The 26,992-nt window shown below is 43.0% G+C and overlaps 1 protein-coding gene across 1 annotated transcript; it reads left to right on the top strand.

Moving 5' to 3' along the window:
- Window positions 1-3,556: 3,556 nt before the first annotated feature.
- On the top strand, window positions 3,557-16,878 carry fbxo28 (F-box protein 28; the record flags this gene model as incomplete). The annotated part of the gene is made up of 5 exons (XM_079168956.1): window positions 3,557-3,745; window positions 7,386-7,495; window positions 8,934-9,072; window positions 12,672-12,867; window positions 14,121-16,878. The coding sequence occupies 5 exons, from the start codon at window positions 3,557-3,559 to the stop codon at window positions 14,633-14,635; spliced, it is 1,149 nt and encodes a 382-aa protein (XP_079025082.1). The 3' UTR covers window positions 14,636-16,878.
- Between the last annotated feature and the right edge of the window lie 10,114 nt (window positions 16,879-26,992).

Below are 26,992 nucleotides of genomic sequence, written 5' to 3'. Positions count from 1 at the left end.
CAGCAGCACATGTATATGAACATGCTATGTATGCACAGTATAAAATGGGCTGTATGAGCTGAGCCAGCAGTATTATCAGATATACCCGTGTATATATTTGCTGATAAGATGTCTGTTATAATTAAGAGATATCGTCGCCGTTTCATTGTTTCTCAGCTGACAAATTTATTTTTGAACTGTAAAATGTCCCTCTCAGTGCATTATGGGCCATAATCAGGGTTTAGAAATATTGGGCTCATGAGTCAAGTCCCCCCACCCTTGAAAGGATTTGACCAGACACAAGATTCAAGTCTGTATAATGTTGTAAATGTTTATTTTGTGCCATGAAAATGTAAAGCATTGTAGTTTCAAAGCCTTGTGCAAACAAGATCACCGTCACTGCACAGGAATGTTGCTGGGCTTTATTTAAGGTGCATTCTCACAATTAGAAGTCCAAAGAGAGTCCGGGTATAAAATGAAACATTTGGATTACTGTTGAAGATGCTACATCACCCATGTTTCAGTATGGCTGGTTGACGACGTGATTCTGATCGAAAAAACTACAAAAGAGAGAAATGTTCTGCTGCAGTACTTTATACCAACAATATCTACGTTAAAGAACTTCTCAATCACTCTGACATTTCTCCTGCCAACACCACACACTTAAAGATAAGATAACAAAATAACATTTAACTCAACAGGATTAAAAAGAGATTGTGCAGGTGAGATTAAGCAGCCCAAAATGGGTTTATGAGGGAATAAAAGCATAAATAAAACAGACCTATTATCCACAGTGATACACTTTATGGTTGGTAACGGGCATACGTCTTTAGTGAAAACACATTTTGCAACATAAAACGTTAAACCTTGAGATGTCTTTGTGGCAAAAAAAAAGCTATAGACCTTGTGTAGATTGTGTACATTTAGATAAACAGGACACAATATGAGTGACAAAATATTGATCAGAAGCTGTAGGTCTGGTGTGGTCATTTCTTTTGAGGGTGGCGCTCCATCACCACTTTATATGGCTGGTTTCAGGTCAGTATACACAATAGAAAACATAGTTGAATATTACATTCCATTTCTCCCAATTGATTCCCCTAAATCAGGGGTCGGCAACCTCTACTATCCAAAGAGCCATTTTGCCCTATTTTCCACCAAATAAAATGTGTCTGGAGCCGCAAAAGCTATTTGATATCACAGCTTATAAAGTTTTATATATAGTTATATATACAAAAACTATAGTTTGTTGTATTTATGAAAATATAGAACACAAATAAAGACAATTATTGACATTTTATTGCAATTTGACCTGTTATAACAATATCAAACTCTGATGAAGAGGAGAGTTTGCTGCAACAGTTGAGGAATCGCTCTTTTTCGCTCATCTCCAGCAAATGCTGTGTGTTTGTTCTGGAAGTGACATTCAACATTACATTTGTTGCACATATCAAGCATACCGGTAAGCCAGCATCGTTGGCAGTGAAAGCAAATGAATACGTCCACGCAGAATTAAACTCTATTTTCCTCCCTGACTTTTCTTTTTTTGGATTTATCCATTGATAGTTTACCGAGGGCGGGGCTCTGCAGATCATGATGAGCCACCTGCAGGGAAAGGCTCTTGACAGGCGTAATAGGATGTGACGCACATTTTAGTTGACAAAATATTAAAACATTTTTATTTAAGGTCAGGTATTACTGACCTTGTTGTCTTTACTAGCAACTGTTGTCCAGTTAAAGTTTGCATTTCTGCGGAGGAAGCAGCTGTTATTGGAGCGATTAGCGAGCAGCGTGTCGAGCGGCGTTATCAGACCTACGGAGCGGCCGTCTACTTTCTGTTTACACCGGCACCCACCCACATGCCCAGTATACGTGAATAGTCACGTGATATTCGATTTCAGGCGTTTCAGTCTGGACGGAGATCATTTAGGAACGATGCTGAAACGCAGTGTGGACGGAGATCGTTTAAAACGAAAACGTATTAGTGTGCATGTAGCCACAGGGAGCCAACAGAGGGGCTGACGAGCCGCAGGTTGCCGGCCCCTGACCTAAATCCTACACACTGGACCATTAGCCCCATAATAATGCATCATTATTTATTGTTGATTTATATTTTATATTAATAATCTAAATCTACAAAGTAGCTAAAGCTGTCGAATGAATGTGGTGTAGTAAAAAGTGCACTGTTTGCCTCCAGAGCAGAGCAGAGGAGTGGAGGCAGTAGGGGGCTTATATTTCTTTTCTGGGTGTAAATGCTCCCCATGGGACAAAGGAGAGGACTCAGAAAAAGTTGCATTTACAAAACCATCTCATAATTCAGCACCACGGACAACACCATGGATGTATTAATACACACCACATTTAAATAAATACACAACCAGTAGGCTACCTAGCTGTTTTTGGGAAGCTGCGGTGCGTTTGGTGGAATTATGGGGGGATTGTCTGGAAGGGCCATAATCAGTTCCAAGGGCAAAATCCTCAGTCAGATAAAGAATCAATGCGTGGTACTGGAAATACTCAAGAACGAGTACCTCAAAATTCTACTTAAGTACAGTTGTAAGCTATCAAAAAGACCATTTTTTGGTTGACAGGTTGTGAGCAATTTCTCAATTTATAATAAAGTGTTACGTACAGTTATAACTATTAGTAAGCCATTACAGCTCTTTTCTAGAAGGTAAAAACCTTCCATCTTGAAGAACTGCTTATAAGTAAGTGATGGTTTTTCCAAAACTGGCCAACACAAAGTTGTTCTTATAACTGCCTTATAACCGATCTGTTAAGTATTAACAAATGATGCATTAACTACTACTTATAAGGTCGATCATATAAATCCTTGCTCCCGGATTGTTTCAACATTATTCTGGGTAACTTTACTTGCATCAGCCCATGTTTTGCTGGTATTTAAAAAAAAGAAATCAACTCCCTTTGAATGAACAAATAATGAAAAGAGAAATCCAAGAAGTGAAGTAAGCCATTGAGGCCACTGCAGTCTGGAGCATCTAGTGGCATGGCCAAAGATAGAACTTTCTCTATCCTCAAAGCGACGGGCTGGTGGAACGGTTTAACTGCACCCTAGCCACCCAGCTCGCCATCCATCATCAGCGAGACTGGGTTTGCCGCTTTCTCCCGGCCCTGTGGTCCTACACAGGGCAGTGTGTGGCCATGGCGTGAATCATTGTTCAATGTTTGTGGAAAGTGTAGTTTGCTACAATGTTAAAGTGATTTTGCTTGGGTTACCAAAACATAATTTAAATATAAGGTCAAGTGAGCGAGACAATGCACTCGTTCAGAAACAAAATATTTCTGTTGCTCTCATCTTAAATTATCTTCATGAAGAGAAACAGGAAAAAAGATCTTGGATCAAGAAATATGTTTTCTTCTTTTGCTAGTTAGAGTCTCAGGTTTGTCAAATAAACTGATGTCAACTTCTTTTTTATGGAACTAACTCTAATGTATTCAATAGGATATCCACTAAATCAAGTCTCCTGATAGGTTTCCCCTCTCTTGTTCTGTAAACACTTTTTTAACACCACTTCTCTTTGAAGCGTCACTTCCGTCTCCTCCTTAGCGAAGCAAGATGGCGGCCGTCGTAGAGAGAGTTGATGGATGTGTTGGGTCCTTGGACTCAGACGCGGTGTCGCCGAGACAGTCCAGCCCTCCACCGGACCACCCGCACCAGAACAACCCGCTGTTAGGACTGCCCATTGTGGCCATTGAGACCGTTCTCAATTTCCTGTCTTACGATGAAATCAGCCTGCTGCGCTCGGTAAGAACAAAAACAAGCCGACTAGAAGGTGAACAAAGCTAACGCTAGCCACATGCACTTATCTGTGGATGCCAGATATGTAAACTCTACGTAGAAATAAGTGTGGATAGTCTTTAAAGCCAGTTTTGAATGTGCAGCCGTCTGACTGCAGCCATGGCCCGCAGTGGTTAGTGCACTGTTAGCTAATCTGCAGCACAGCCTAGCTGAGCAGACGCAGAGTGCACGGATCACCACACACCAAGAGAGGAATGTTGAATTGTTAATAAGAGATTCGAACCGAACTCTTTAGATGCGTTTACTCCTGTTTTGGTATCCCTGCAGTTCAGACATGTCCGGCCCCTTTTAGATAAGTTCTTTCGTGAGGTTAGCTGGAAATCATTCACTGGACAGTTTGCACACTAGTCTGCTTTTCACTGCAGCTCTTCCCAGCAGCCCCCTCACCTAATTCTGCTAAGGTCACATGCACAGTTAGAGCTTTTGACAAGGCGTCAGGTCCTCAAGGTCACGCAGGCTTGGTTGCAGCAGTTGTGTTCCTTTACTACGTGTTATTGCTATGCAACATTTTCTGCCTCAGTCTGTGCCTTTCTTGTAATTCTGTGTTGCATGGGCGGATCAAGAGCAAATGAGCCCCTGGGCAAAGACAGGGTACAGGCCCCATCCTCCACATTATTCATGACTGTGTCCATGTTTGTGGCTGGTAATTTGCAGGTTTAGTGAAAGTTATGTTGTTGGTTTAAATCATGGGTTGTATACAGGCAAGTGGAGCCAATGTGGATATGTCTTAAAACCTGTAATCTCTCTACTGACCAGGTCTGAGACTTCTAGTTGCAAAAATAAGTCAGATTATATAGAATCTATGAGAAAATGACTCTTCTTCTCTCTTGATTTATTACCTCAGTAAACATTGTAAACATGAGTTTATGGTCTCAATCTCTAGTTTCAAGTCTTCTTCAATACAACATCCATTTAGAGTCAAACAGACCATAAAGCAGGGGATGCTTTAGGGCGGGCTTATTGTGATTGACAGGTCTCTGCCACTAACAGAGCCGTATACGGCGTATCTATCCTCTACTCCTCCGAATTCCAAATATGGTAAATTCCATTCACCGTTTGCAACAAGGCAAAATGGCGACGGCCGTAATCACAAAGATGGCGACGGCGGAATTGCCAAACTCGAGGCTTCAAAAACAGCAGTCCATAAACAAATATGTAATAAACCCGCCCCCTTCACATGAGCAGATGGGACATGGGCCAAACTATCAAGTACATGTCAAATTCATTTGTCCCAATGATGGTTTGTCATTTTAAATAGTTCTTATCACTCTGATGTGTGTTCAAGTGTGAATCTTCTTTGCTTTTAAGTTGTTTTTTAATGCTCTGCAAAGGGGTTGTGACCTCATGATTGACAGCTGAAGTAGTAGTCGTAGAGAACGTCGTGTGTGTTTAATATCAGTGTCAGCAGACACGCACATGATGTTTAATGATTAACGAGTAATAGAACATGCGTCAGTTTGATCATATATTTATTTATAGAGATGTTATGGTTAGTTGTTTCTTTCTGGCCAAACAGCCACTGTGGTGCTAACGTAGCAGCTAGGTGGCTCACACTAACAAGCTGTTGCTGTTGCTGTGCTTGGCTCACGATTGGCTCAGCAGCCACCCCCAATCACTGCTGCGCAGACACTGGCTCTATATGATGTCAAAATCTCAAGATGGCAGCTCCTGTCTCTGGAATATTTTGGCTTCCCTTTTGTGTAGTGGGGAAGAGTGGACAAGTCTTCCATCTCAATATACAGTACGTTGTTGTCTCAAACTTAATTAAATTCCTTTGCTACTTTTACTGTAAGCTTACTGTGCAGCTGTGTTAGGGAAAACTGTACAAAAGTATTATGGTAAATCAATGTTGGATGCCTGGCCTGTGCCGGTGGGCTGGGGCTTGACTACTGCATTGATTTTTGAGTCACAGTAGTAATCTACCAATGAAAGGAGGATATGTACCTAATCCTCAACATGCCGCCTCTTTTATCCTCTGCAAGAGAAAATATGTCCTCTGGTTCAGGGGCATAAGTAGACGTTGTAAACATTCAGGGCTCAGCCCAAATCTAGGGGGGAGTCAGGGGGGCATCCTCCCCCTGGGAGATGTTTTTATGCTGTATGTTTAAAAATTTCAATCTAAAACTCATATCTTTTAAAAAACATTCAGCTGCATTCTTCTGTCACATGTGCAGTCACCCTACTGCACCGTCGGATCCTTAGTACGACACGCTTTCCTTTAAGTTTTTGATTATTTTACTGGAGGGAATGTATTTGATATTTTGGTTAACCAGCCGGTAGTACACAGTTTACACACCTTCTGCTAGTCTTTGCTAGCCAGCTGTCTTTAAGGTTTAATTGATCTCTGTAAAATGTTTGTTGTATAAAGTTATTTGTCCGCTACAAACCCCACATTTGCTCATAGCCCACATTGTTGACTTGACTTTTGAAAGTAATTGGTTAACTTGCTAGCGAGCTAACTCACCACATGGCACATTTGACACTGTATTGACATGACACATTTTTGTATGCTTATGATATAGGTTACACGGTTTTTATTTGTCATTGTACGACAGGGATGCACAACTAAATGTATATTGTAGTCCCGAAGTCCCAATTTGTAAGTACATACATACAAACATTACATACATGCATGCATAAATAGATAGATAGAGAAGAGGGGATTATTTCAGTTTTCTTTTTGGTTTTAGGAATGTTCTGTAGAATATATAGACAACATAAACGGGCAGTTGTGAGAGTCTCCCTGCCCTACAGAAAGGACAAACTTGACAAACACGGCGTCTGGGCGTCACAGGATAGCCTGTCAGTGCCAGTCAGGTTTGACAGCAGGTAAAAATGCTTTATTCTATTATGATTTGATCAATAACATGCTTGGCTCTTCAATGCTGATAATGCATGTCATTTCAGACTGTAAGTGGACGTAGTCATGGTGACGTCACTCATTGGTTTGAGGACTGATGTTTTGAAGCCTCGAGTTTGGCAATTTCGCCGTCAACATCTTGCACTACGGCCGTCGCTATGTTTGTAAATTGCAACTGGTGAACAGAAGTTACCATATGTGGAATATGGAGTGAAGTAGAGAAGCTGTGTACATCTCTGGTAGCAGCAGAGACCTGTCAATCACAGTAAGCCCGCCCTAAAGCATCCCCTGCTTTATGGTCTGTGTGACTCTAAATGGACCATCATTTACTAAATGAACATCATGCTGTATTGAAGAAGACTTGAAACTAGAGATTGAGACCATAAACTCATGTTTACAATGTTTACTGAGGTAATAAATCAAGAGAGAAGTAGAGTCATTTTCTCATAGACTTCTATACAACCAGAGGAGTCACCCCCTGGTGGACACTAGAGAGAATGCAGGTTTTAAGACGCTTCCCACATCGACTTCACTCGGCAGAACCGGAGGTAGCCGCCTGGTAAGAACCCTAACTAGGCAGACGTCTTCCTGCTGAAGTGGCCTTGAAAAAGATGCCAAACTCCACCAGCTCCACTGTAGATTGCTGCTGCAACTTTGTGTCATGAATGAACATACTCCTAAAACAGAGTACCTGTTCACCTGTTTTATGTTGTCCGTCTTCTCCAGGTGTGTAAGCGTATGGACATGATCTGCCAGCGGGTCCTGAATCAGGGCTTCCTGAAGGTGGAGCGTTACCACAGTCTGTGCCAGAGGCAAGTCAAAGCTCAGCTGCCCAGGTCAGTATCACAAGCCACATACTGTAGAATAACATTGGCAGAGTGAAATCACACATATTGGTTAAGTCTTTGCACTATTGTTTATTTAGTTAATTTAGTATTATTTTATTGTATATATTGTGCATTTTTGTATTTTCTACTCTGTTATTTTTGCTTTACCTGTATCTCTAAATGCTGCTGTAGTGAAAAAAATGTCCCCTTGTGGGATTAATAAAGTATCTATCTATATGTCTCTGAAGGGTCATTACCATTTAAAAAATAAGTAGACATAGATTTGTTTACTGTTATGTTTCTTCTAATTGAAATGACCATTATTACATTTCAAAAGTGACTAAATGTCTGTCTTACATATATTTCTCATTAGTCATGCTGACGGCAGTTAAGGTTAAATTCTGGCCTACGACTTGTCTTCACTGGCCGTGTAGTGAAAGCACCACGTCAGCAGCAGCTCCAGTCCACTCCACACGGGATGTGTTGTGTACATAGACTATCAGAGCTTACAGCCCAATACAGCAGGAGAAAATGGACTTGAAGCCTGAAAGAATGCTTTGGGTCACGGGTATTGGGAATGTAGAGGAAAAGCTGATGAAGCCAGTGTACACAGCTGTGCTGGTTAAAACTGAATACCGTACCTGTTCCTTCATTCTTTTACTTATTTGGGGTCCAATACTCAAAAAACGGTTCAGAACCACTGGTTTAGGACATATTTATCTGAGTGATCTCAGCTCCAACCCGGGAGTTACTTAACTTGAGCCAAAGCTCTACAGAAACCTTATTAATGAATATTTGAATCCAGCATGAATACATTATACAAAAATGGGATTTTCAGCTGTCCAGTGTTCAACCTAGACCTTGTTTTCATGTTTTTGTGTGTAAGTGACTGATGGTGACAACCGTTTTTGAAATTGGTCCAGTATTGAAGGAGAGCGCTGCGGACAGCAGCCGCTAAACGTGCTGTGATGCAGCTCCTCACCGTCGATGTGTGTCCACTAAATGAGCATTGTGTGTCTGCCACTGACAGACTCACTTTGTTATTCCAAGTGTCTGACAACATTATGGAAAGAAATCTACAGAGAAATAAAACACCTTTCTGTTTGGTATATATATTTATTTATAATTGCGACAAAAGTTTTTATTGTCAGGCATGTATTGGCAATACATACAAGGCATCTCAATGTAAATACAAGCAGTCTACCTACTGAGCCAGCTGAGGATGTTTTGGGAACCCTTTTAATTGTGACGTGCTGTGTGAATCATTAAAGAGAGAATCACAATCTTTGGTTTGTGACTTTCTTTTTATTGATGTAGAAAGAAGATTCAGTTTCTCAAACTAAAGCTATCGGTGAAGTCATTGATGGGGAGAGAAATGTAAAGGAAAGTTCTGTTGAAATCTAGGGCCCGGGTCTTGACCAATGTGTTCATCATGAATTGTCTGCAGGCGAGAGTCTGAGAGGAGAAACCATTCACTGGCCCGTCACGCTGACATCCTGGCTGCCGTGGAGACACGCCTCTCTCTGCTCAACATGACCTTCATGAAATACGTTGACTCCAACCTCTGTTGCTTCATCCCTGGAAAGGTTAGCTCAGCTTCCTCTGGTGCACAGAGCGGCAGCAACGGTAGTCTTACAGACAGAGAACCAGCGGCAACGCTTCTTTAAAAAGCTTCTTTTCAGTACAGTAGGAAGCTCACATGCTATCATTATGCCGGGATGTGATGTCCTGGTTCCACTCATAGATTACACTCAGTGGAAGTTATTGTTATCCGATTGTTATCCGCCAATATTTAGTAAAATATGCGATCAGCATCTATGCTTTTCTAGTTTTAAAGGTCCAGTGTGTAGCATTTAGATGGATCTATCAGTAGAAAGAGAATATATTAGTGTTTTCTTTAGTGTATAATTACTGCCATGACATTTTATGTTAAACTGTTTAGATCATGGCTGTTATATTCCATATGTTTTAAACTAGGCGTACGATGTCAGCCATCACATACTAGACCTTTTTAAGTTTAACGTTCCCCAGGCCGGACAGCCTGCCGAGGCTACTACCAGTTTGTTTTTAGCTTTTACTTTGGAGCTAGCTAACGCTACGGGGAACACAGATACCGGGTATCTACTGTCAGTAAACGGAAAACTGGACCCTCTGTGAATCAGCTCTCACCTTTGCTTAAACCTAAACACGCTGTGGGCTCCTGGTTGGACCCCCTGCGTCCCCCACATCTACTATTGCTCCACTCACCTCCCCATCTAACTGACATCCCTCTCCTCCCCCTCATGACTTCAACGTCATGCTGGAAAATAAATACGACAATAAAGACGATCTGTTTTGGGACCGCTCTTCCTCTTTTAAGAACGATGGTATTCATCTGAATAAGCTGGGTAGTCGCCTGCTCGCGGCTAATTTGCAGCACGTTGTACACTCCTGTCTGTGCAACTGACTATTTAAACTCCACCCCCATTCCTCTTCTTCTACGCTGCCATCTCAGACCACAGTTTCCCGTGACTCCTCCCCCTACTGGCCCCACCTGTCATTAACCCCTTCAGCCGCAGCTCTCCCCATTCAGACTGTTGTGACAGAGGCTGCCCCGTCCACACCGCATTCACAAAGTCATAAACAAAAACAACCTCTCTTACATCCTTCAGTTATGTTCATATCGACTTCCAGTGCAAGTTCATCATCTACAACCCTGCTTAAGTCAACCCCATCCCGTCTTTGTGGACTCAACACCGGCGCACATCCACTCCCTTATTACGTCATCATAACAAACAGCACTTGAATCTAGCCAACCCCCTACCCAAATCCTCACAACCAATCACAAAACACTCCATGAAACTTGCTCTGTTGAACACGCAGTCACTAAGCAACAAAAGCCTAATCATCATTAAATTCATTACTGACAACGACCTTGATATCCTCTGTCTCACTGAAACTTGGCAAAAACACTTGGACTACTACGCACTCAACCAAACCACCCCTACTGGATATCATTACCTGGTGGAGGAATTCCTGCTCTTTACCGGCAACACATAAAAACCAGCCTGACTACCATCCAAACTCAATCCTCATTTGAACACCTGATATTCAAACTGTGGGGTCCTAAACCCCTGGTCATTTCAATGATCTACCGCCCCCCCCAAACCCAACCCTGCCTTCCTCGCCGACCTATTTTATTTAGTTACCCAGCTCTGCTCCATCTCCCCTTCCATCCTGTTGCTCGGTGATTTCAACATCCATATCGACTCCACAGACTGTAAAACAGCCACAGAATTTCTGGACATGCTTAAATGTTTCAACCTCACTCAACACATCAATTTCCCCATCCATAAGTACGGTCACATCCTGGACCTGGTTCCACTGGAATCACAATTGGCCACCTCTCCCGCTCTGACCTCACCATCTAGCCATCATCATGGAGATCGTCATCCCCATCCCAGAACCTAAAGACACACTCCCCATCACTCTCCATAATATCAAGTCCATTTGCCCCTCATCCCTGTCAGCCTATCCCTCTCTCCCTCAAACTAGCCTTAGTCACACCCATCCTCAAAAAGCTTGGCCTTGACCCTGACATCCACAACAACTACGGCCCCATCTCCAATCTCCCTTTTCTATCTAAAATACTGAAACGCACTGTTGCCCAACAACTCAAAACCCACCTTGACTAGAACCAACCGTATGAACCATTTCAATCCGGATTTAGATCTCATCACAGCACAAACTGCCCTAATCAAAGTCGACCTCCTCCTCTCCTCTGATGACCACTCCCTCAACATGCTAATACCACTCGACCTGCCTTTGACACGTCAACCACTCTGTCCTCCTTTCTCGTCTCGAATCCTCTCACCACACTACTGGCACAGCCCTCTCCTGGTTCAAATCATACCTCTCTGACCATGAACAGCTCATTAGTATCAATAAATTCAAGTCTGACACACTCTCAAGGTGTCCCCCAAGGTTCAGTACTCGGTCCCCTCCTCTTCATCCTCTATTTGCTCACCCTTGGAAACATCAGACACCACCATGGTTTCCATTTCCACTGCTATGCTGGCAACACCCAGCTCTACATCTCCCCCACCAAATCCATCACCCCCACCACCCACTTCACCAACTGCCTCAAAGACAAAGACTTGGATGCACGCTAACTTTCTCAAACTCGATAGCGATAAATCTGAAATCCTCATCATTGGCCCCAAATCACTAAACAAATCCCACCACAACTTCTCCTTCTGCATTGATGGAACCACTGTTCCTGCTTCCACACATATCCGTAACCTTGGTATTATTTTTGATCAAACCCTCTTTCAAAAGCCACGTTAATCACATCACAAAAAACGCCTTCTTTGATCTCAAAAACATCGCCCGTCTACGCCCCTCCCTCTCCCCCACAGCTACTGAAACACTCATCCACGCCTTCATCACCTCTCGACTGGACTCCTGCAACATCATCCTGTACGGCTCATCCACCGAAATCAACAAACTACAATACATCCAGAACTCAGCTGCCCGTCTGCTCTCCCACTCCCGCACCAGAGATCACATCACCCCAGTCCTTCGAAACCTCCACTGGCTCCCCACACAGCAAATAGTCTGGTTCAAGATTCTCCTCATTACATACAAAGCCCTTCACAACCTAGCCCCTTAATACCTTTCAGACCTCCTGCACCAAAACACTCCAACCCACAACCTCAGATCCGCCGCCACCAGCCTCAGGTTCTTCTCCATTGCGGCCCCTTTCCTCTGGAACTCTCTCCCCAAGCACTTCAGCACCCAGCCATTCTGTCACTCGCCACTTTCAAAACTGCACTTAAAATCAATTTAACTTTTACAGTAGCCTGGAACAGACAACCAAACACTGGCTCTAGAGTAGGCCATTCACATTTTCACGAAGTCCATCTACTTCACGCTTGGCACACAGGAAGGTTTCAGTTGGTTGCAATCTGCAACCTCGCCACTAGATGTTGCCAAAGCCTACATACTGGACCTTTCTTAAAGAAGACAAATAAGACTCCAGCTTTTCAGCTGCCCAAGCAGCATTCTCAGACCTGGCCAGCAGAGAGCCCACTGCGACAGTCAGGGGTGTAAAAAAGCCATCAGTGTTTCAGTCTTCTTTCAGCCATATCTGTTGTGTTTTCTGTTTTCCTTGTTTGCTATGTCACGTGCCATTATGTTTTGTCAGGTGATAGATGAGATTTACCGCGTGCTGCGCTACGTGAACTCCACTCGAGCCCCCCAGCGAGCTCATGAGGTCCTGCAGGAGTTGAGAGATATCTCCTCCATGGCCATGGAGTACTTCGATGAGAAGATTGTCCCCATCCTAAAGAAGAAGCTGCCGGGGGCCGACCTGTCCGGCCGCCTCATTGGCTCTACGCCAGGTAACAGACATGCATTTCTCCTGACTCATAGACTTGTGATTTCAAAAGAAAATCCCCCTAATGCAGCTCTCAATACTACTGCTCTCAATATGACATCAATATGAGATAAAAATATCAGCTCTTGTGGTTTTGATCATGATTTAAATCGAAAACAATGGCGGGACATTGTCGAACGCGTTTGGTTAAAAGCTTCACTGTAAGATGCTGAATGTTTAGATAAGTAGCACTGGATACTTATTTTCACATTTAAAAGGACTAGTAATATCTGAAAATGTGAACTTGTACACTGTACTGTGGTGCAACACATTGCGTATAAATATGACCATGGTTCCAGTACAAATAACTAAAGCAGGTATGTCCAGATAGCAATAGAGTTCCAAAGTAAGACGAGTAGCTGGTTGTGGAAGTGTTTCTCCCAACTTGAAATTCCCTTTTTATATTAAAGTCCATTCATTATTAAATGTTCTTCACCATGGAGACACAGGAGTCTCATGAATCATTTAACCATTATTATAAGTGGACGTTCTTTCAGCTTTTTCTGAAAAAACATGTATTTTCTGTAGCGATGCACCGAACCAACTTTTTAAGTCCCCTTTCCTAAAGTCGTGAAACAAAATGTAACAAATAAATACATAGATATAAATGTACTGAGTTGTCATTTATTATTTTAAATAATAAATGGTAAACAAGCGATTGGTCTTCAACATCATAGAGATCAGGATTCAAGTGTACCCGGACCAGCTATGTCCGTATCAACCCGATCTCTGATCCAGTATCGCTCAGTTTCAAGACAGGAAATATTCTCATGGTCCTTATTAAAATAGAAAAATAAAACTGCACACCTTCTGGATTTTTTAGTTGCTCTAGATAGCTGTTAGCTGCTGGTAAGTTCTAGCCATAGTCTGCCGTCTCTGAAATCCGAACATCTAACTGAATAGAATGATTCCTGACTGTCAAACCAGCGAGATCATCACTGGAAAAGATCTGTAGAAGATAAAATATTAGCATTGTATATGAATTGTTTTTTAGTAGCAGTTTCACATTCTTGATATGGTTTGGGTCCCGGGTTTGCTTAGAGCAGTGGTAAACAATCTCTTCCAAACATCAATGCTTACTTAGGATATTCTCCAAAATAAAAGGTCTTGTCCGGCAGCATTTTTGCTTTTGCCCAGCAGGATCTCAGCTTTTTGAGTTGTTTTTTTGTGCAGCTGTCAACTCCTGAAGACCTCTGAACCTCTGTCCTGTTCCCTCAGTGGCAGGTCCATCTACCTCCCTAACCACCATGTCCCTGCTGGCCAAGAACACGCCGTCGCGGTCTGAGATGACCAAGGTGCAGCAGCAGGTGAAGGTGAACGGGGCGTCAATGACAGTGCTGCGGAGGGAGATGCAGGAAATCCGGGTCAAGCAGCTGGAGCAGCAGAAGCAGCTGCAGGACCAGGAGCAGAAGCTGCTGGAACAGACCCAGGTGATCGGTGAGCAGAACGCCCGCCTCGCCGAGCTAGAGCACAAGCTCCGCGAGCTGATGGACAGTAATGCCGCTGCTATGGGAGGACCCAGACCCGGCGCAGCCGCCCCCTCCACGTCCAGCAGCGCCGCTGTGTCTTCCACTGTGGCCACCAGCGCGTCCGGTACTGTGTCGGCAGGTGGCAGCGTGGCCACAGCCTCTCTATCCAGAGAGCCGGAGGGCGAGGGGGGGTCATCGCTCAAACGCACCAGAAAGAGCTCAGACCTTCCACGACAGTCCAAACGGCTGCGCAGCAAGAAATAAGAGACTCAGTGTGTCATTTAGTTAAAGCTTTCTTTTTGGTTTCGAGGTCCGACTGATCACATCTTCTCCCCCGAGACCTGCCCGCCCCACCAACACGCATCACCCGTACTGTCTGAGATGAGTCAACCCTCACTAAATCAGAATATAGGCAGGTGGCTGCCCTGTTCGAGACTATTTATTGAAGGTTATATTAAAATGACTGTATTGCTTTTTTAATGTAGAAGCTTTTCTAGAAGGCTTCTCTGCTTCCAGAATCATTGGTATGTCTAAACAGAAATTCAGATGGTTGGTTAACAGAAGTCAAGTTGTACGTGTTATTAATGTAGATCCTGTCTCTAGAAAAATAAATCTGCCAAGATATTTTATTTCAGAAACGTACACAATGAAAAGAATATCACAGTAGAAATACAGAGGCGTGAAAGTACTGAGGTCACCGAGATAATAAACCCAACTGAAGTTGCATGTTATGGGTAATCGGTGAGCTCCTTTCCATTTTCACATGGGTAAGACGTCTAAATCATTTAATTCACACTCGCTTCTTCTTACTCTGGCTAAGTGCAATAAAAGTCATCTGAAGAGTAAGACATAAGTCATATTCTTTTCATATTCAGTAACACAGTTTGTGATTCAGCTCACAAAGGAGGGATGTGGTCTTAAAGAGAAGGATCCGGCTCTGTGGTGTTCGTGCTATGAAACTAAACTGCTCTTTTAGGATCATACCAGTGTTCTTACACATGTCAGCCTATTTAATACAAATAATGCACAGCTCAGTTCAGCTAAACAGTTGATTAAGTACAATGAGTGTTGCAGTACTTGAATGAGTTGTTTCTCATTTCTAGACAGCCATTTATTTCCATTCTTTTCACTGCAGAAACATGTGCTCCATGACCTGCCTTAGTTTTCAAACTGATAAACGGAACACATGGTGCTGTTAAGATGTCTCCTCTGCCGATCGGGGTGATCAAAGTTAGACACCCGGTCCTCTTACTAGATTTCTCCAGAGCTTGCAGCCACTTCCCTCAGTCCCTACCGTTGGAAATACTAGTTTATAGTTAAGATTGCTTTGTCAAGTTGTAAATAGTTTGACAAAATTATTTTTCCCAAAGTCCCTGGCAAGCTTCCTTTTGACACTTTCAACCATAACCCACTGTCTTTTTACAGTATGTGTTGGACATGACCTTGAGATGCTAGTATGTGGAACTTTTTATGTTTTTCCCATCAAACCTCTATTTCTCTAGATCTACTTCCTACTTTTTTTCTGACTTTTCAGGCGCATCTCACAGCCTTCAGCGGAGTTTATTTCCAAGGTTTGTAGAGTCGTCACCAGCAGACTGTTCAGTCTGAAGTACCTCCACATCTTCTCTAGATCATGTGACTATCCATCACGTTGAATGATAATTGTTAATCACAAATGAAAATCAACATGACATGACTCATTACAGTTGTTACAGTACGTCCACTAGATCCACATACTATGCAGTGGGAATGCACTACATACTTTAAATGTAAGGTCGTACCTGCTTTGAATAGTACGTTATGTGACCTGCTGGACTCGGACACTCGTTACTGTTGCCCAGGCTAATTATTTGTAGTAAATAGGTGGAAAACACTTGTATGGTCCTTAAAAGTTGACAATAAAAGTATTCACTGTATGTACTGGCATTTAAAGGCTCTGTTCCTCTCACTTCCTCTTTAGTGCCATTCAGATAGTTTCTGGTTTATGTTTTGCCATGTCTGTCTCTGAGGCTTCTGCCTCCAACCCCAAAACAAGGGACCTACACCGTATGGATCGATGTCACCAGAGGGAAGTGAGAAAATCTATTTTTGACCCTTGAGAAGTTTCCTTTTTGTCTTTAAATGCTGTTACAACAACTTTAAAATTGAAGCGTAAAATCAGCCTGTTGCCATGAGAGTAAGGAAACCACTAGAACGTCTGACTGGTGTGCAGCGACAGCAGAGGCGTGTTTGACATGTTCTACATGTGTGAGCAACAGAATGGGTCAGGGTAAGTCCCCCAGCTGGCACTGCTCTTCCTCTCCTGTACATACTTGGTTCTGAGCCCATATTGTGGCTGTACTTTAGTTTTCTTACTTTGAAGCTCTTCAGTTTGGAAGACTTACTCATGGCATGAACTATTGTTAAAGAAACTTTGGAGATTGCAGTTCACGTCTTGGAGAACACTAGAGCATATTATGATCACACTGGGCCAAACAAACAAGATGTAAACTAGAGGCTTAATTTGAGACTGCATCTCAGTTTAGAGAACTGTACTGTAATCTTCCTGTACTTCCAAGTATAGATTGTGAATTATTCTGTATGTGTATACCAAGAAAACTATGTTTGAGTTGGCCAACTTGGGGCTAACTCTGGTTTTGTGGCACTCATTGCTGTTAAAAATGTACAAATGAAACCTATTAAAAACTCAACGTACCTCACATATCTGTTTACACACATTGCAGGCTCTGCTTTGGTAACTTCTCTGGTTCATTTCTATCAGCGGGTTAACTTTAGTAGACGATCTGCTGGTTTTAAATCGGTGGGCTTGTGAGATGCACATTAACACAGGACTACAGCGTAGAGCCATGCTGACTGATTGAGGTAGGAGATGCTTTGTGCTAATGCTAATGTTTGCAGGTATAATTACCATGGTCCCCATCCTAGTGTGTTAGTCTGCAAACATTAGCAGTAAACAGCGGGACAGAAGACATTCTATTAGTTTTGCTGGTATTTGGCCATAAACCACAAAACCTTTGACCTGATGGTGGCGCTGTATGAAAAGTCCATGTTACATTTCATCCTGTAGGCTACCAAATACATTCAATAGTTAAAATAGACCAAAGTGGTGGACTGACATTTTCAACATACTAGCAGTGTATGAGGCCCAAATCTAAACAGAGGGTGAGATATACAGACTTCTCCCTAATAGGGCTGAAGCCCCAAGACACGGGTTCATACATCTCCCGTAACGCAATGCTTCAGGATCTTTTTAATGTCTCATTCATGTCATGTGATGTGAGAGCAACTATCCATCCATCATCTGTATCCGCTCATCGTTTAAGGGTTAGGGTTATTGTAAGGTTTATGGTTAGAAAAGAGGGTATTTTGAAAGTTTGTGTGTGTATTCCCGGCTATCCATAGCAGCTTTGTGTCAAGTTTGGTGACTTTAGCTCGTTCCTTTGGTATAGCTGTCATAGACTCCCATTGCTTTGGGCTGGGGGCGTGGCCAAGCACAGTATAAGGGTTATGGTTAGGTCTAGGGTTAGGGTAAGTGTGATAGGAAGGTAATTTTGTGTGTATTCCTGGCTATCCATAGCACCTTTGTGTCAAGTTTGGTGGCTCTAGCTTGTTCTTTTGGTATTGCTGTCATAGACTCCCATTGCCTTGGGCTGGGGGCGTGGCCTCGATGGGGCCGTGGCTTCAACCCCCTCCCCTTATATTCTTACGGCTTGCTTACGAAAATTACGTCACAAAACATGGCCGTGTTTGGATGCACAAAATTCTCATCTTTGGTTTAGGTTTCGGGGGGCACGGGCACTAGGGGAACATTGATCTAAAAAGATATGAGTGTTCTTTAATATGAAGCATAGTTTTTGCTAAAAGACCCCCCATGATAAACGACATTCTAAAAGAATAAAAGTTTAAAAATGGGGTAACATTAAAAAAATTTGTTAAAAGGATTAAAATCTCATAAAACAATAAAATAAGTAAAAAGAGCATTAGAGCAGAGTAGACCCTTAAAAGAAACCCCAGGATCTCCAAAGTCCGCCCCCCGGTGGAGGTTCCTATAAAAGTATCAAAGGCACCGTCCAACAAATTAATACAGTGTTTCCTTTATAAATATATAAATAAAACAATGATATAAATGAATAAATTGAATAACAAAGTATAAAAAGATAAATACACATAGTATAAATATATACACACACCACATCTAAAACTTTAAAGGCAAGTGCTTTAAAGGGGTAAAACATGTAAATAAAACAACAACAAAATGAAGAAACACTGGGTTAAGAGGAATAGTTAAAATGGACGGTCCTTTATTTAAAATATTTTCCATCTGCGTGTGAGAATTAAGAATATTGTAGTTAAATATGTGGCAACCCCACCACCGTACAGGTCTAAAAGAATAAATAATTAAAATAAGGAATATAAATTAATTAGAACATGCAAATATATATATATAAAATATAAGAACATGCAAAAGTTAAAAGCACACAATATTTAATAACATAAAATATATACAATAAAGTTATTAATTTAATAAATAATTAAAATAAATATGAAAAAATTATAATTTCAATATTGAATATTTCATATGACTACACGGTGGAGGGGTACCTAAAATGGTTGGCGGGGGGAGAAAAACCAAAAAAGGGGGGGGGGGGGGGGAAGAGGGGAGGAGGGGAGGAAGGAGCGTTTAAAAGACATAAATAAATAATCGTACAGCAGACGGAATTACCGCTAAAAAGACCAGTGGGGGTGGGACCATGGAGATCCGGAAATGGTTTATTTACTAAAAAAGGGTTAAAAACCTGGTTTAAAAAATGGACACACAGTTAGTATTTTTCATTTAGACCATCAGGTTCTATTGTTTTTAGTCTGTGCATCCATTTCCTCTCCGCTGCCCGCCGCTGCGCCACACTCCAATGTCTGTTGCTCTCAAGGCCCACACTTTGTACATTGTGTGAGCCATGGAGTTTAAAATGTGTGTACAGGACGCTCGTGCCATTCCCACTATTGATCATATAAATGTGTTGTTTGATTCTGAGGTGTAACTCGTTGCCCGTCTCCCCCACGTACAGGCCCCACACCTGACAGCGTAGACTGCGTTTGTAGCCGTAGGCTGCAGGGCCTGCCCCAGATTAAAACCAATCCTCGCATGAGGGTTAAAAACATGGGGGAGACGAATAAAACCGATCTCCGAACCTCGAAGCGCCTCCTTCCTGGTCCTCTCTTTATTGAGATCTGTGTGGACCAGGATATCTTTCAAGTTTTTATTCCTACGGAAGGCAGAGATCATCCGGCACCCACTCAGGGCGGCACAGTCCTCCCTCGTCCCCTGAAAACTGTTTCTCAGTGTCTTTAAAAAGTTCTGCGTACAGTCTGAGAATGTTAAAATTAGGTCGGACGGCCGCACCGGGGTGTTGTTGTTAAAGGTGCCGGTGACCTCCGCCTTGGTGCTTCTGAGGAAGCGCTTCGAGTAACCCCTGAGCCTCAACGCACCAAAGAGGGTGCTGGTAGCCTCCTCCACATGCTCCGGGAAGGTGCAGATTCTGTGGAAGCGGATCAGCTGGGACTTGATGAGACCTCTGTACATGTGCTTGGGGTGGTAACTTGACTTGTGGAGGAGTGCGTGGCGGTCAGTGTCCTTGAAAAACACTTTCGTAGCCAGTGTTTTCTGCTGGTCGCCGGAGTCACGGAAGAAGACCTGTGTGTCGAGGAACTCGACCGTGTGTAACTGAATGTTGTGTTGAAGTTTGATTCTGGGATGGTGTGAGTTGAAGGTGTCCAGAAATGTATGAAAGTCCTGTTCTGTGTGATCCCAGAGGCCGAAGATGTCATCCAGGTACCGGAAGTACAGGAGGGGTTTGTGTTGGATTTTGGTGAATACTTCCTCCTCCCAATGGGCCAGGTAGATGTCGGCATACGATGGTGAGTATTTCCGGCCCATTGCACAACCGCACAGCTGGAGATAGTGCTTATTGTTGAATTTGAAGTCATTTCTGGTGAGGGTGATTTGTAATAACTGTATGATTTCTTTGTCAGGTCTGGCTCGGTCTGGGTGCTTATTGAAGATGTTTTGAATGGCAGCAAGGCCGAGTGGTGTTTCAATGTTTGTGTAAAGAGAAACTATGTCTATGGAAAAAAGGAATGTGTGACCGGGTACTTGAAGGTTTTTTATTTTATTAACAAAATGGTAGGTGTCTTTGAGGTAGCTGGGGTGAAGTCTTGAAAGTGGGTTAATGAAATGATCTATGTATTCTGTTATTCTATAGGATTCGGAGTTACAGTCACTGACAATGGGGCGGCCGACCGGAACAACAGAGGGGACCGTCCAGGTCCCAGGAGGCTTATGGATCTTGGGGAGAAGGTAGAAGAGGCGAGGCCTGGGTTCATCTGGACCGTCCAGGTATTGCTTTTGTTTTGCGGTTATATGTTTGTCATGGTGTAGACTATGTGTAATGTTCCTTACAAGTTGTTGTGTTTCTAGTTGTATAGAATGTGTAAGTGGTTTATAGTATGTGTTGTCATTTAACTGTCTTTCGGCTTCTAAGATGTAGTTATGTGTGTCCTGTAAAACTATTTGTCCCCCTTTGTCTGCTGGCTTAATGACAATGTGTTTGTTGTTACTTAGTGTTTTGATGATGTGTTGATGTTCCTGGCTAATGTTGGATTGCGTGTGTGTAGGTGGACGCCATTGTGTGAGTGTTTGTAAGTTAGTGTGAATTAATTGTGTGATAACTGGTGAGATGGTGTTCGAGCGTGGTTCCCAGGTGGACGGTCCAGTGAAGGGCACAGGCTCCCGCCTCTGTGCTCCCCAGAAGTGGTCGATCAGTTTAAGCCTCCTGTGAAAGGTGTGGAGATCCCCCCTGAGCTCCGGTCGGGTGGGGGGTCTTGGTGTGGGAATGAAAGTGAGCCCTTTTTCCAGTATCTCAAGCTGTGCGGCCGTGAGGGAGAAGGTGGAACAGAGGTTGGTGGTGTTGGAGGTATGGGGAGATGTATGATTACATTCCTCCCCAGTTACATGTTTAAATGCTGTTTCCAGTACCTGAGCAACACTCCGGCCGTGTCTGCTGTCCAGTGAATGCCGTCCCTTGGGTTGACGTGAAACAGAAGTGGGTTGATTTCTGGAATGAAGTTGTATTTGTTGCTGATGAAGGTGTTCAATTGGGTGAGAAGTGCTTGTTTTCTAAGTGCCGGTGTGTCCGAAAAGTTGATGATTGGGATGTAGATGGTGGCGTTGGGAAAAGTGAGTTCGCTGGTGCGCCACAGGTGTTTTTGTATGGTGAGGAGATGGTTCTCTGCCAAACAGTTGTTGAGGCCTATTGAAAGAATGACGTATACTGGGTCTAACTGAGGAGGGAGTTTCTTAAGGATAGCTGTGAGATGGTAAAGGGTAGCTCCGGGGTAACTGTTGTGGAGAATTTAAGAATTAAAAGCATTATTTAGTAGAATTTATAACACCCTTAGTGGTGAATAGAGGTGTCACAATAATAAAAGGTAAAATATGATAGTCACAAAATATTTACTGAAGAATGAATTATGTTTGTAATATGTTTACATGAAGGATATTATATGTTACAGTATATTGACATATTGAATGTATTGAAATCATGAATGCATAAACACTGGAGGATTTAAACACTGTAAAGAATAGCCATCAGGGAAAGTTAAGGAATTCAAGGCAAGGCTTTTCGGAGACAACTGAGGGGAAGCAGACTGCCATAAAACAACAGAGAGGACTCCTGGGTAACACTATGCGGCCGCAGGACAGAGGGCAGGTCAGAGGTGATGTCACAAGGAGCCAGCCATTGAGATGAGCAGCGGATCAATGAAGGAGGCGTCAGAGCGATTGGAAGCCAATCACTGACCCCAGAAGACGGCCTTTGTGTTTTACGACAGATTTCGGACACTTTCCGACCATCAAAGACATAAAAGGACTGTTTGCGAGGACGTGCGCCAGGCCATGGTAGTTCGCTTTGCAGGACCCGACTAGGTCGGGCCTGTGAGTGGAGTTGCACGTGGTCTCTGCTCTCGAGATGCATACTATCGATAGTGCATTATAGATTGTAATTGTCATCATCAGTTTACAGTTGTCATCGTTTAATTAAATACTGTTTTGAATTTGGACCGGATCGAGTTACTTTTAGATGCGCCTGCGCAGAAAGAAGTAAACACAGCAGCGGCCTTGCGATTCCTCCAGTAGCTTCAGCCTCAACACTGTCTATCTGTATGTGTGGATGTCTGAATGTCGGAATGCGTGCGAGGTTCGAGTCCCCAACAATCAGGGTCGTCTTCCGCAGTCTTGTAACTTTCTGTGGGTGTGGGGGTGTTTGTGAGGTTCTAGCCGTCCTGGGGAGCCAGGTGGCACCGTCGAGCCACTGCTGTGGTTTAGGGTGGACAACTCAGATGTTGGGGATGAGGTCAGCTTTTCGCTTTTTATTGTTCCCTTCATCATCATGGGTTTGTTGTCCACCTCAGTGCTTGCCTTTGTATTAGCAGGCCCGACAGCACACAGCACTGGCTCCCTCTGCTGTTGGGGTGTTATTTCTGTAGATGGAGAGGATGAGATGGTGTTACTGCATGGTAGAGCAACATTACTGAGTAAGTGCGTGTGTGAGGGTTAGGTTTGGTGAGGAGCGCGGCCCTCCGAAGAGGGCCACGAAGGGCACTGGCACAAGGGGGCTGACCTTTAAAAATGTTTTGAAAAAACCCTTAAAAAAATAAAAAATAAAAAATAAAAGACAAAATGGGGAAAATAAAATGGAAAACATTAAAAAGGGGGGGGGGGGGAGAACAATAAAAAAAGGGGGGGGGAAGAAATAGGTAAAACTAAAAGTAAATAAAAAATAAAAGAAAAAATGGGGAAAATAAAATGGACAATAAAAAGAAGGGGGGTGGTAAGTAAAAATAAATAAAATCAATTACTAAAAAAATAAAAGATAAAAAACGAACTATAAACTGTCTTTAAAAAAAGAATTGTTAAAACAGCCTGGCAACAGAGCAACAAACAGCGGGACAGTCAGAGAGAAAATGTTAAAAGGGGAAAGGAGGTTCACAAGATCAAGGTTCCATGGTTCACCCCGGGGGATACAGGTGAAGAAAATAAAATTCATAAAAACGGGCAAACAAGGAGATAAGAGAATAAAGGCAAAATAATACATAGTGTTTCCTTAATAAATATATATAAATAAATAAATAAATAAGACAATAAAATAGGACATAAATACAACACATCTAAAACTTTAAAAGATAAGTGCTTTAAAAAAGGTAAAACCATGCAGATAAGAGAAATAAGGAAACACTGGTTAAAGGATAAGTGCAAAAAGCATGTAAGATTATGCCCAATAACCCTATCCCACGTGAGCCGTTAAAAGAGAGGAGGGGGGGCCCCTCGCCTGCCATCGGGGGGAGAGGGGGGCTGCCTCAGGGGAGTGTCTCCACCATGGAAGGAATTAAATAAATAAATTAAAACTCAAGATAAATATAAATATAAATAACAAACATAAATAACAATAAATAACAAATATATATATATAAATATATAAATAAATAAGAACATTAAAAAAGGAATAATTAACAATGAAAGGCAATTAAAAGAGTAAAAATGGGAGCGATAACATGCATGATATATTAAAATGGCCGGTTAGGTGCAGGGGAAAAGAGAGCAACTGGCTGTTTTAAAAGACAGCCAGAAGATGCACGGGCTCACAAAGAACTTTAGAATTAAAACATGGTGTTTTCTCCTGGGTTTTATATATAAAAATATACACACTCTACTTTTCTTAAAAACACTTTTTTGCAGGTGATCCTAAGGTAAGTATAGACCAGTCTATCCCACTTGGTTGAGGCCAAAAGGGTAGACAGTGCCCAACTTCCTGATCCAGTGCCTCTCCTGGAAGCATCTCCGTCCAGCTGACCACCAAGAGCAAGTCTCCAACCCCATGATCCGAAGACCCTCCTGCCCATGCTGGTGGAAATGTTCGTACAGGTGGGTCTTCGTTCTGTTCCTCTGGATTAAGTGTAGGTGTTGTTTTAATCTTGTTAACAAGCTGTTCTTGGTTTGACCAATATACAGCATGCTGCATATTCCACACTCAATGCAGTAGACCAGGTTGGAGGACTCTGGTTTAGTCAGGTGCCAGACCGGTGCGCTCAGGTGAGTATGTATATTTGTTATGAATTTGATGTTTTTAATATGTTTGTAATGTTTTACTTTATTGTGTGTATTGTTGCCTAGGGAAGCATGTACCAGAAGGTCTTTAAGATTTTTATTTCTTCTGGTTGCTGCTATGATCCTGAAATTGGAAAGAGATTCTATTTGGTCCTGTAATTCCCTAAAATGACCCTTGACCCGCGTGTTTAGGATCTGGGCCGTAGGAGAAAAGGTGGAGACAAAAGGGATCAAATGGGGAACAGGGTCCCCACTCTCAGATCCCCGCTCCTGGCCGTAGGCCTGTTGGACCTCCCTCTTGATGTCCCGAAGGAAGGTACTACTGTACCCCCGACGTCTAATTCAGGGCTTACCTCTCAGCACAATACAGCTCCTACTTCCGTGCTCACCTCCATGGTGGGGGAGCCCACTCGGGCCAGTTCTGAGTTGGAGCTGGCAAAGAGGCTCCAGGTCCACTTAGTGGATATCCATCCTATAGCTGGTCCCAGCACCCTGGATGACCACCTGGGCCTTCGACCCAGTTTCGACCTCGGCGGTCTGGGGGACTCCTACTCCGATGAGGAGTGACTACCTGCCTGGTCCCAGTGAGGCGGTGTTTATACATGACAATGTGGCGATAGAACTGCCAGAATTCCAGCTACTGGTAGAAGAGGAAGGGGAACCTACCTTAGGGACAGGGGATGCTCCTATTCCAGGGGCCCCCACCCCTGAGGGGGAGACCCCAGCCCACCATAGAACCACTTGCCACCAGAAAACTTACCATAAATCCATCTGGAGCCTCGAGATCAGGCAGCCGGTATTGGTGTTGGGGGATTCCAATCTGGCCAGGATAACAAACTGTCAATTTCCCTCGGTCCAGATTGACAGCTTCCCAGGAGCCAAAATACAGAATATTAAACATGTTCTAGATAAATTGGACCCCTGCCCCACCACCCAAAAGGTCATCCTCTCGGTGGGCCTGTGCAATGGTCTGGATGAAAACCTGGGCTCATATATGAAAAAACAATTACAACAGCTGTTGGCCCGAACCAGCATTGTTTTTCCTCTGGCGGAGATCTGGTTCCCCCTGATCCAGTTCTCTCCGGAGTTACGGCCCAGACAAATCACCCTCCTTACTGAATTCAACCGTATTCTAGGAGGCCTCACCAGAACCCTTAAAGGGATCAGTGAGGACCAGTTCCAGGTGAACAACCGTGACCATGTCCACTGGACCCCGGCTACGGCCCAGAAAATCTTCCACTCCTGGATGGTCCAATTAACCTCTTCCACTCCCCCATTTTGGAGCAAAAACGCCTAAAATGACATACCCAAATGAGAATGGCTATAACGCCTGAACCACTCCGACTATATGCATCAATGATGTCTTGCCAGAAAGAAAACCCCCTATAGTTCATTGTGAAAGTGTCAGAAAACATGTAGGTCATACAGAAACAGAGCAGTGGGCTTTTGAAGTCAGTCAAAATTGAAGATTTTTGTCCTCCGAAAATAAAAAAAATACTTTCAGTATAAATAACTGTCTGTGGCTGTATCTGTACCAGGAAAGGACAGTATAGGGTTGTAACTACACTATCAGTGAACAACTGCCTCAAATTTGAAGAAGATTGGACAAAGTATGACCAGTCTACAGTGTTTCTTCTATGAAGAAATCCAGGCAGGCGGAGCTCTAAAAGGACATTTTGGAGACACAATTGGACACATGGTAACCAAATGATATTCTGACACACTAAAGGTGTTTTTTCCTTTACATTTTGATATATTTCATCAATTAGAGCTAAAATGCTCACAAATTTAGAATTTCCAACTTTTCAATAGATTTTTGATATTACCAATGTGTATAACTGTGTAATAACCACCAATAGCAATGCAAAATTGACTCCAAGTGGAGCAGATTTATTTAGAAAGAAAAAAAAGGCATAAATATATTACACATCACACATCAAACATTTGGAAACAACAAATGTTTTATTCCCCACTTGGTTGGCTTTAGTGGTAAATACTGTTTGAAACTTAGCCTGGCTTTTGTGGCTACCATTCTCTCATCTATGGCCAGCCTCTGGTCAGGATGATAGGATGCCTTACACGCTACCATAATGTCGTCATAAAGTGGCTTGACTTTGAAAAGCCGGTCATGCTGTGGAGTTCCCCTTTTTTCTTCATTTTTGTCATCCTCATCAGGGTCACTGAGGTGGAGACACCAGAAGATAGCATTGAACCGATTTCGGCTCATGGCTGAGGCTGGAAAGCTGAAATTGTACGGCGGTATTCTCCTCCAGTAGTCATCTCTTGTAGGGCACCTCACCAGTCCACAGAAAATGACGACGGCCAAAAATGTAAAAAACTCATCCTTTGTTAGGGGTTTCCATCTGAATTTTTTTCCTGCCGCCTTCAGTTTCTGTGCCATCTTGTTTCACCAACAGTGAGGTGGAAAAAAAGCTTGAACAGCTGGAAGGGTGACCACCTTG

This window comes from Pholis gunnellus (assembly GCF_910591455.1).
Source record: "Pholis gunnellus genome assembly, chromosome: 11".
In the NCBI taxonomy this organism is placed as follows: domain Eukaryota; kingdom Metazoa; phylum Chordata; class Actinopteri; order Perciformes; family Pholidae; genus Pholis; species Pholis gunnellus.
The sequence above is the reverse complement of the archived record's forward strand: the minus strand, read 5'-3'. Positions and strand labels throughout refer to the sequence as shown.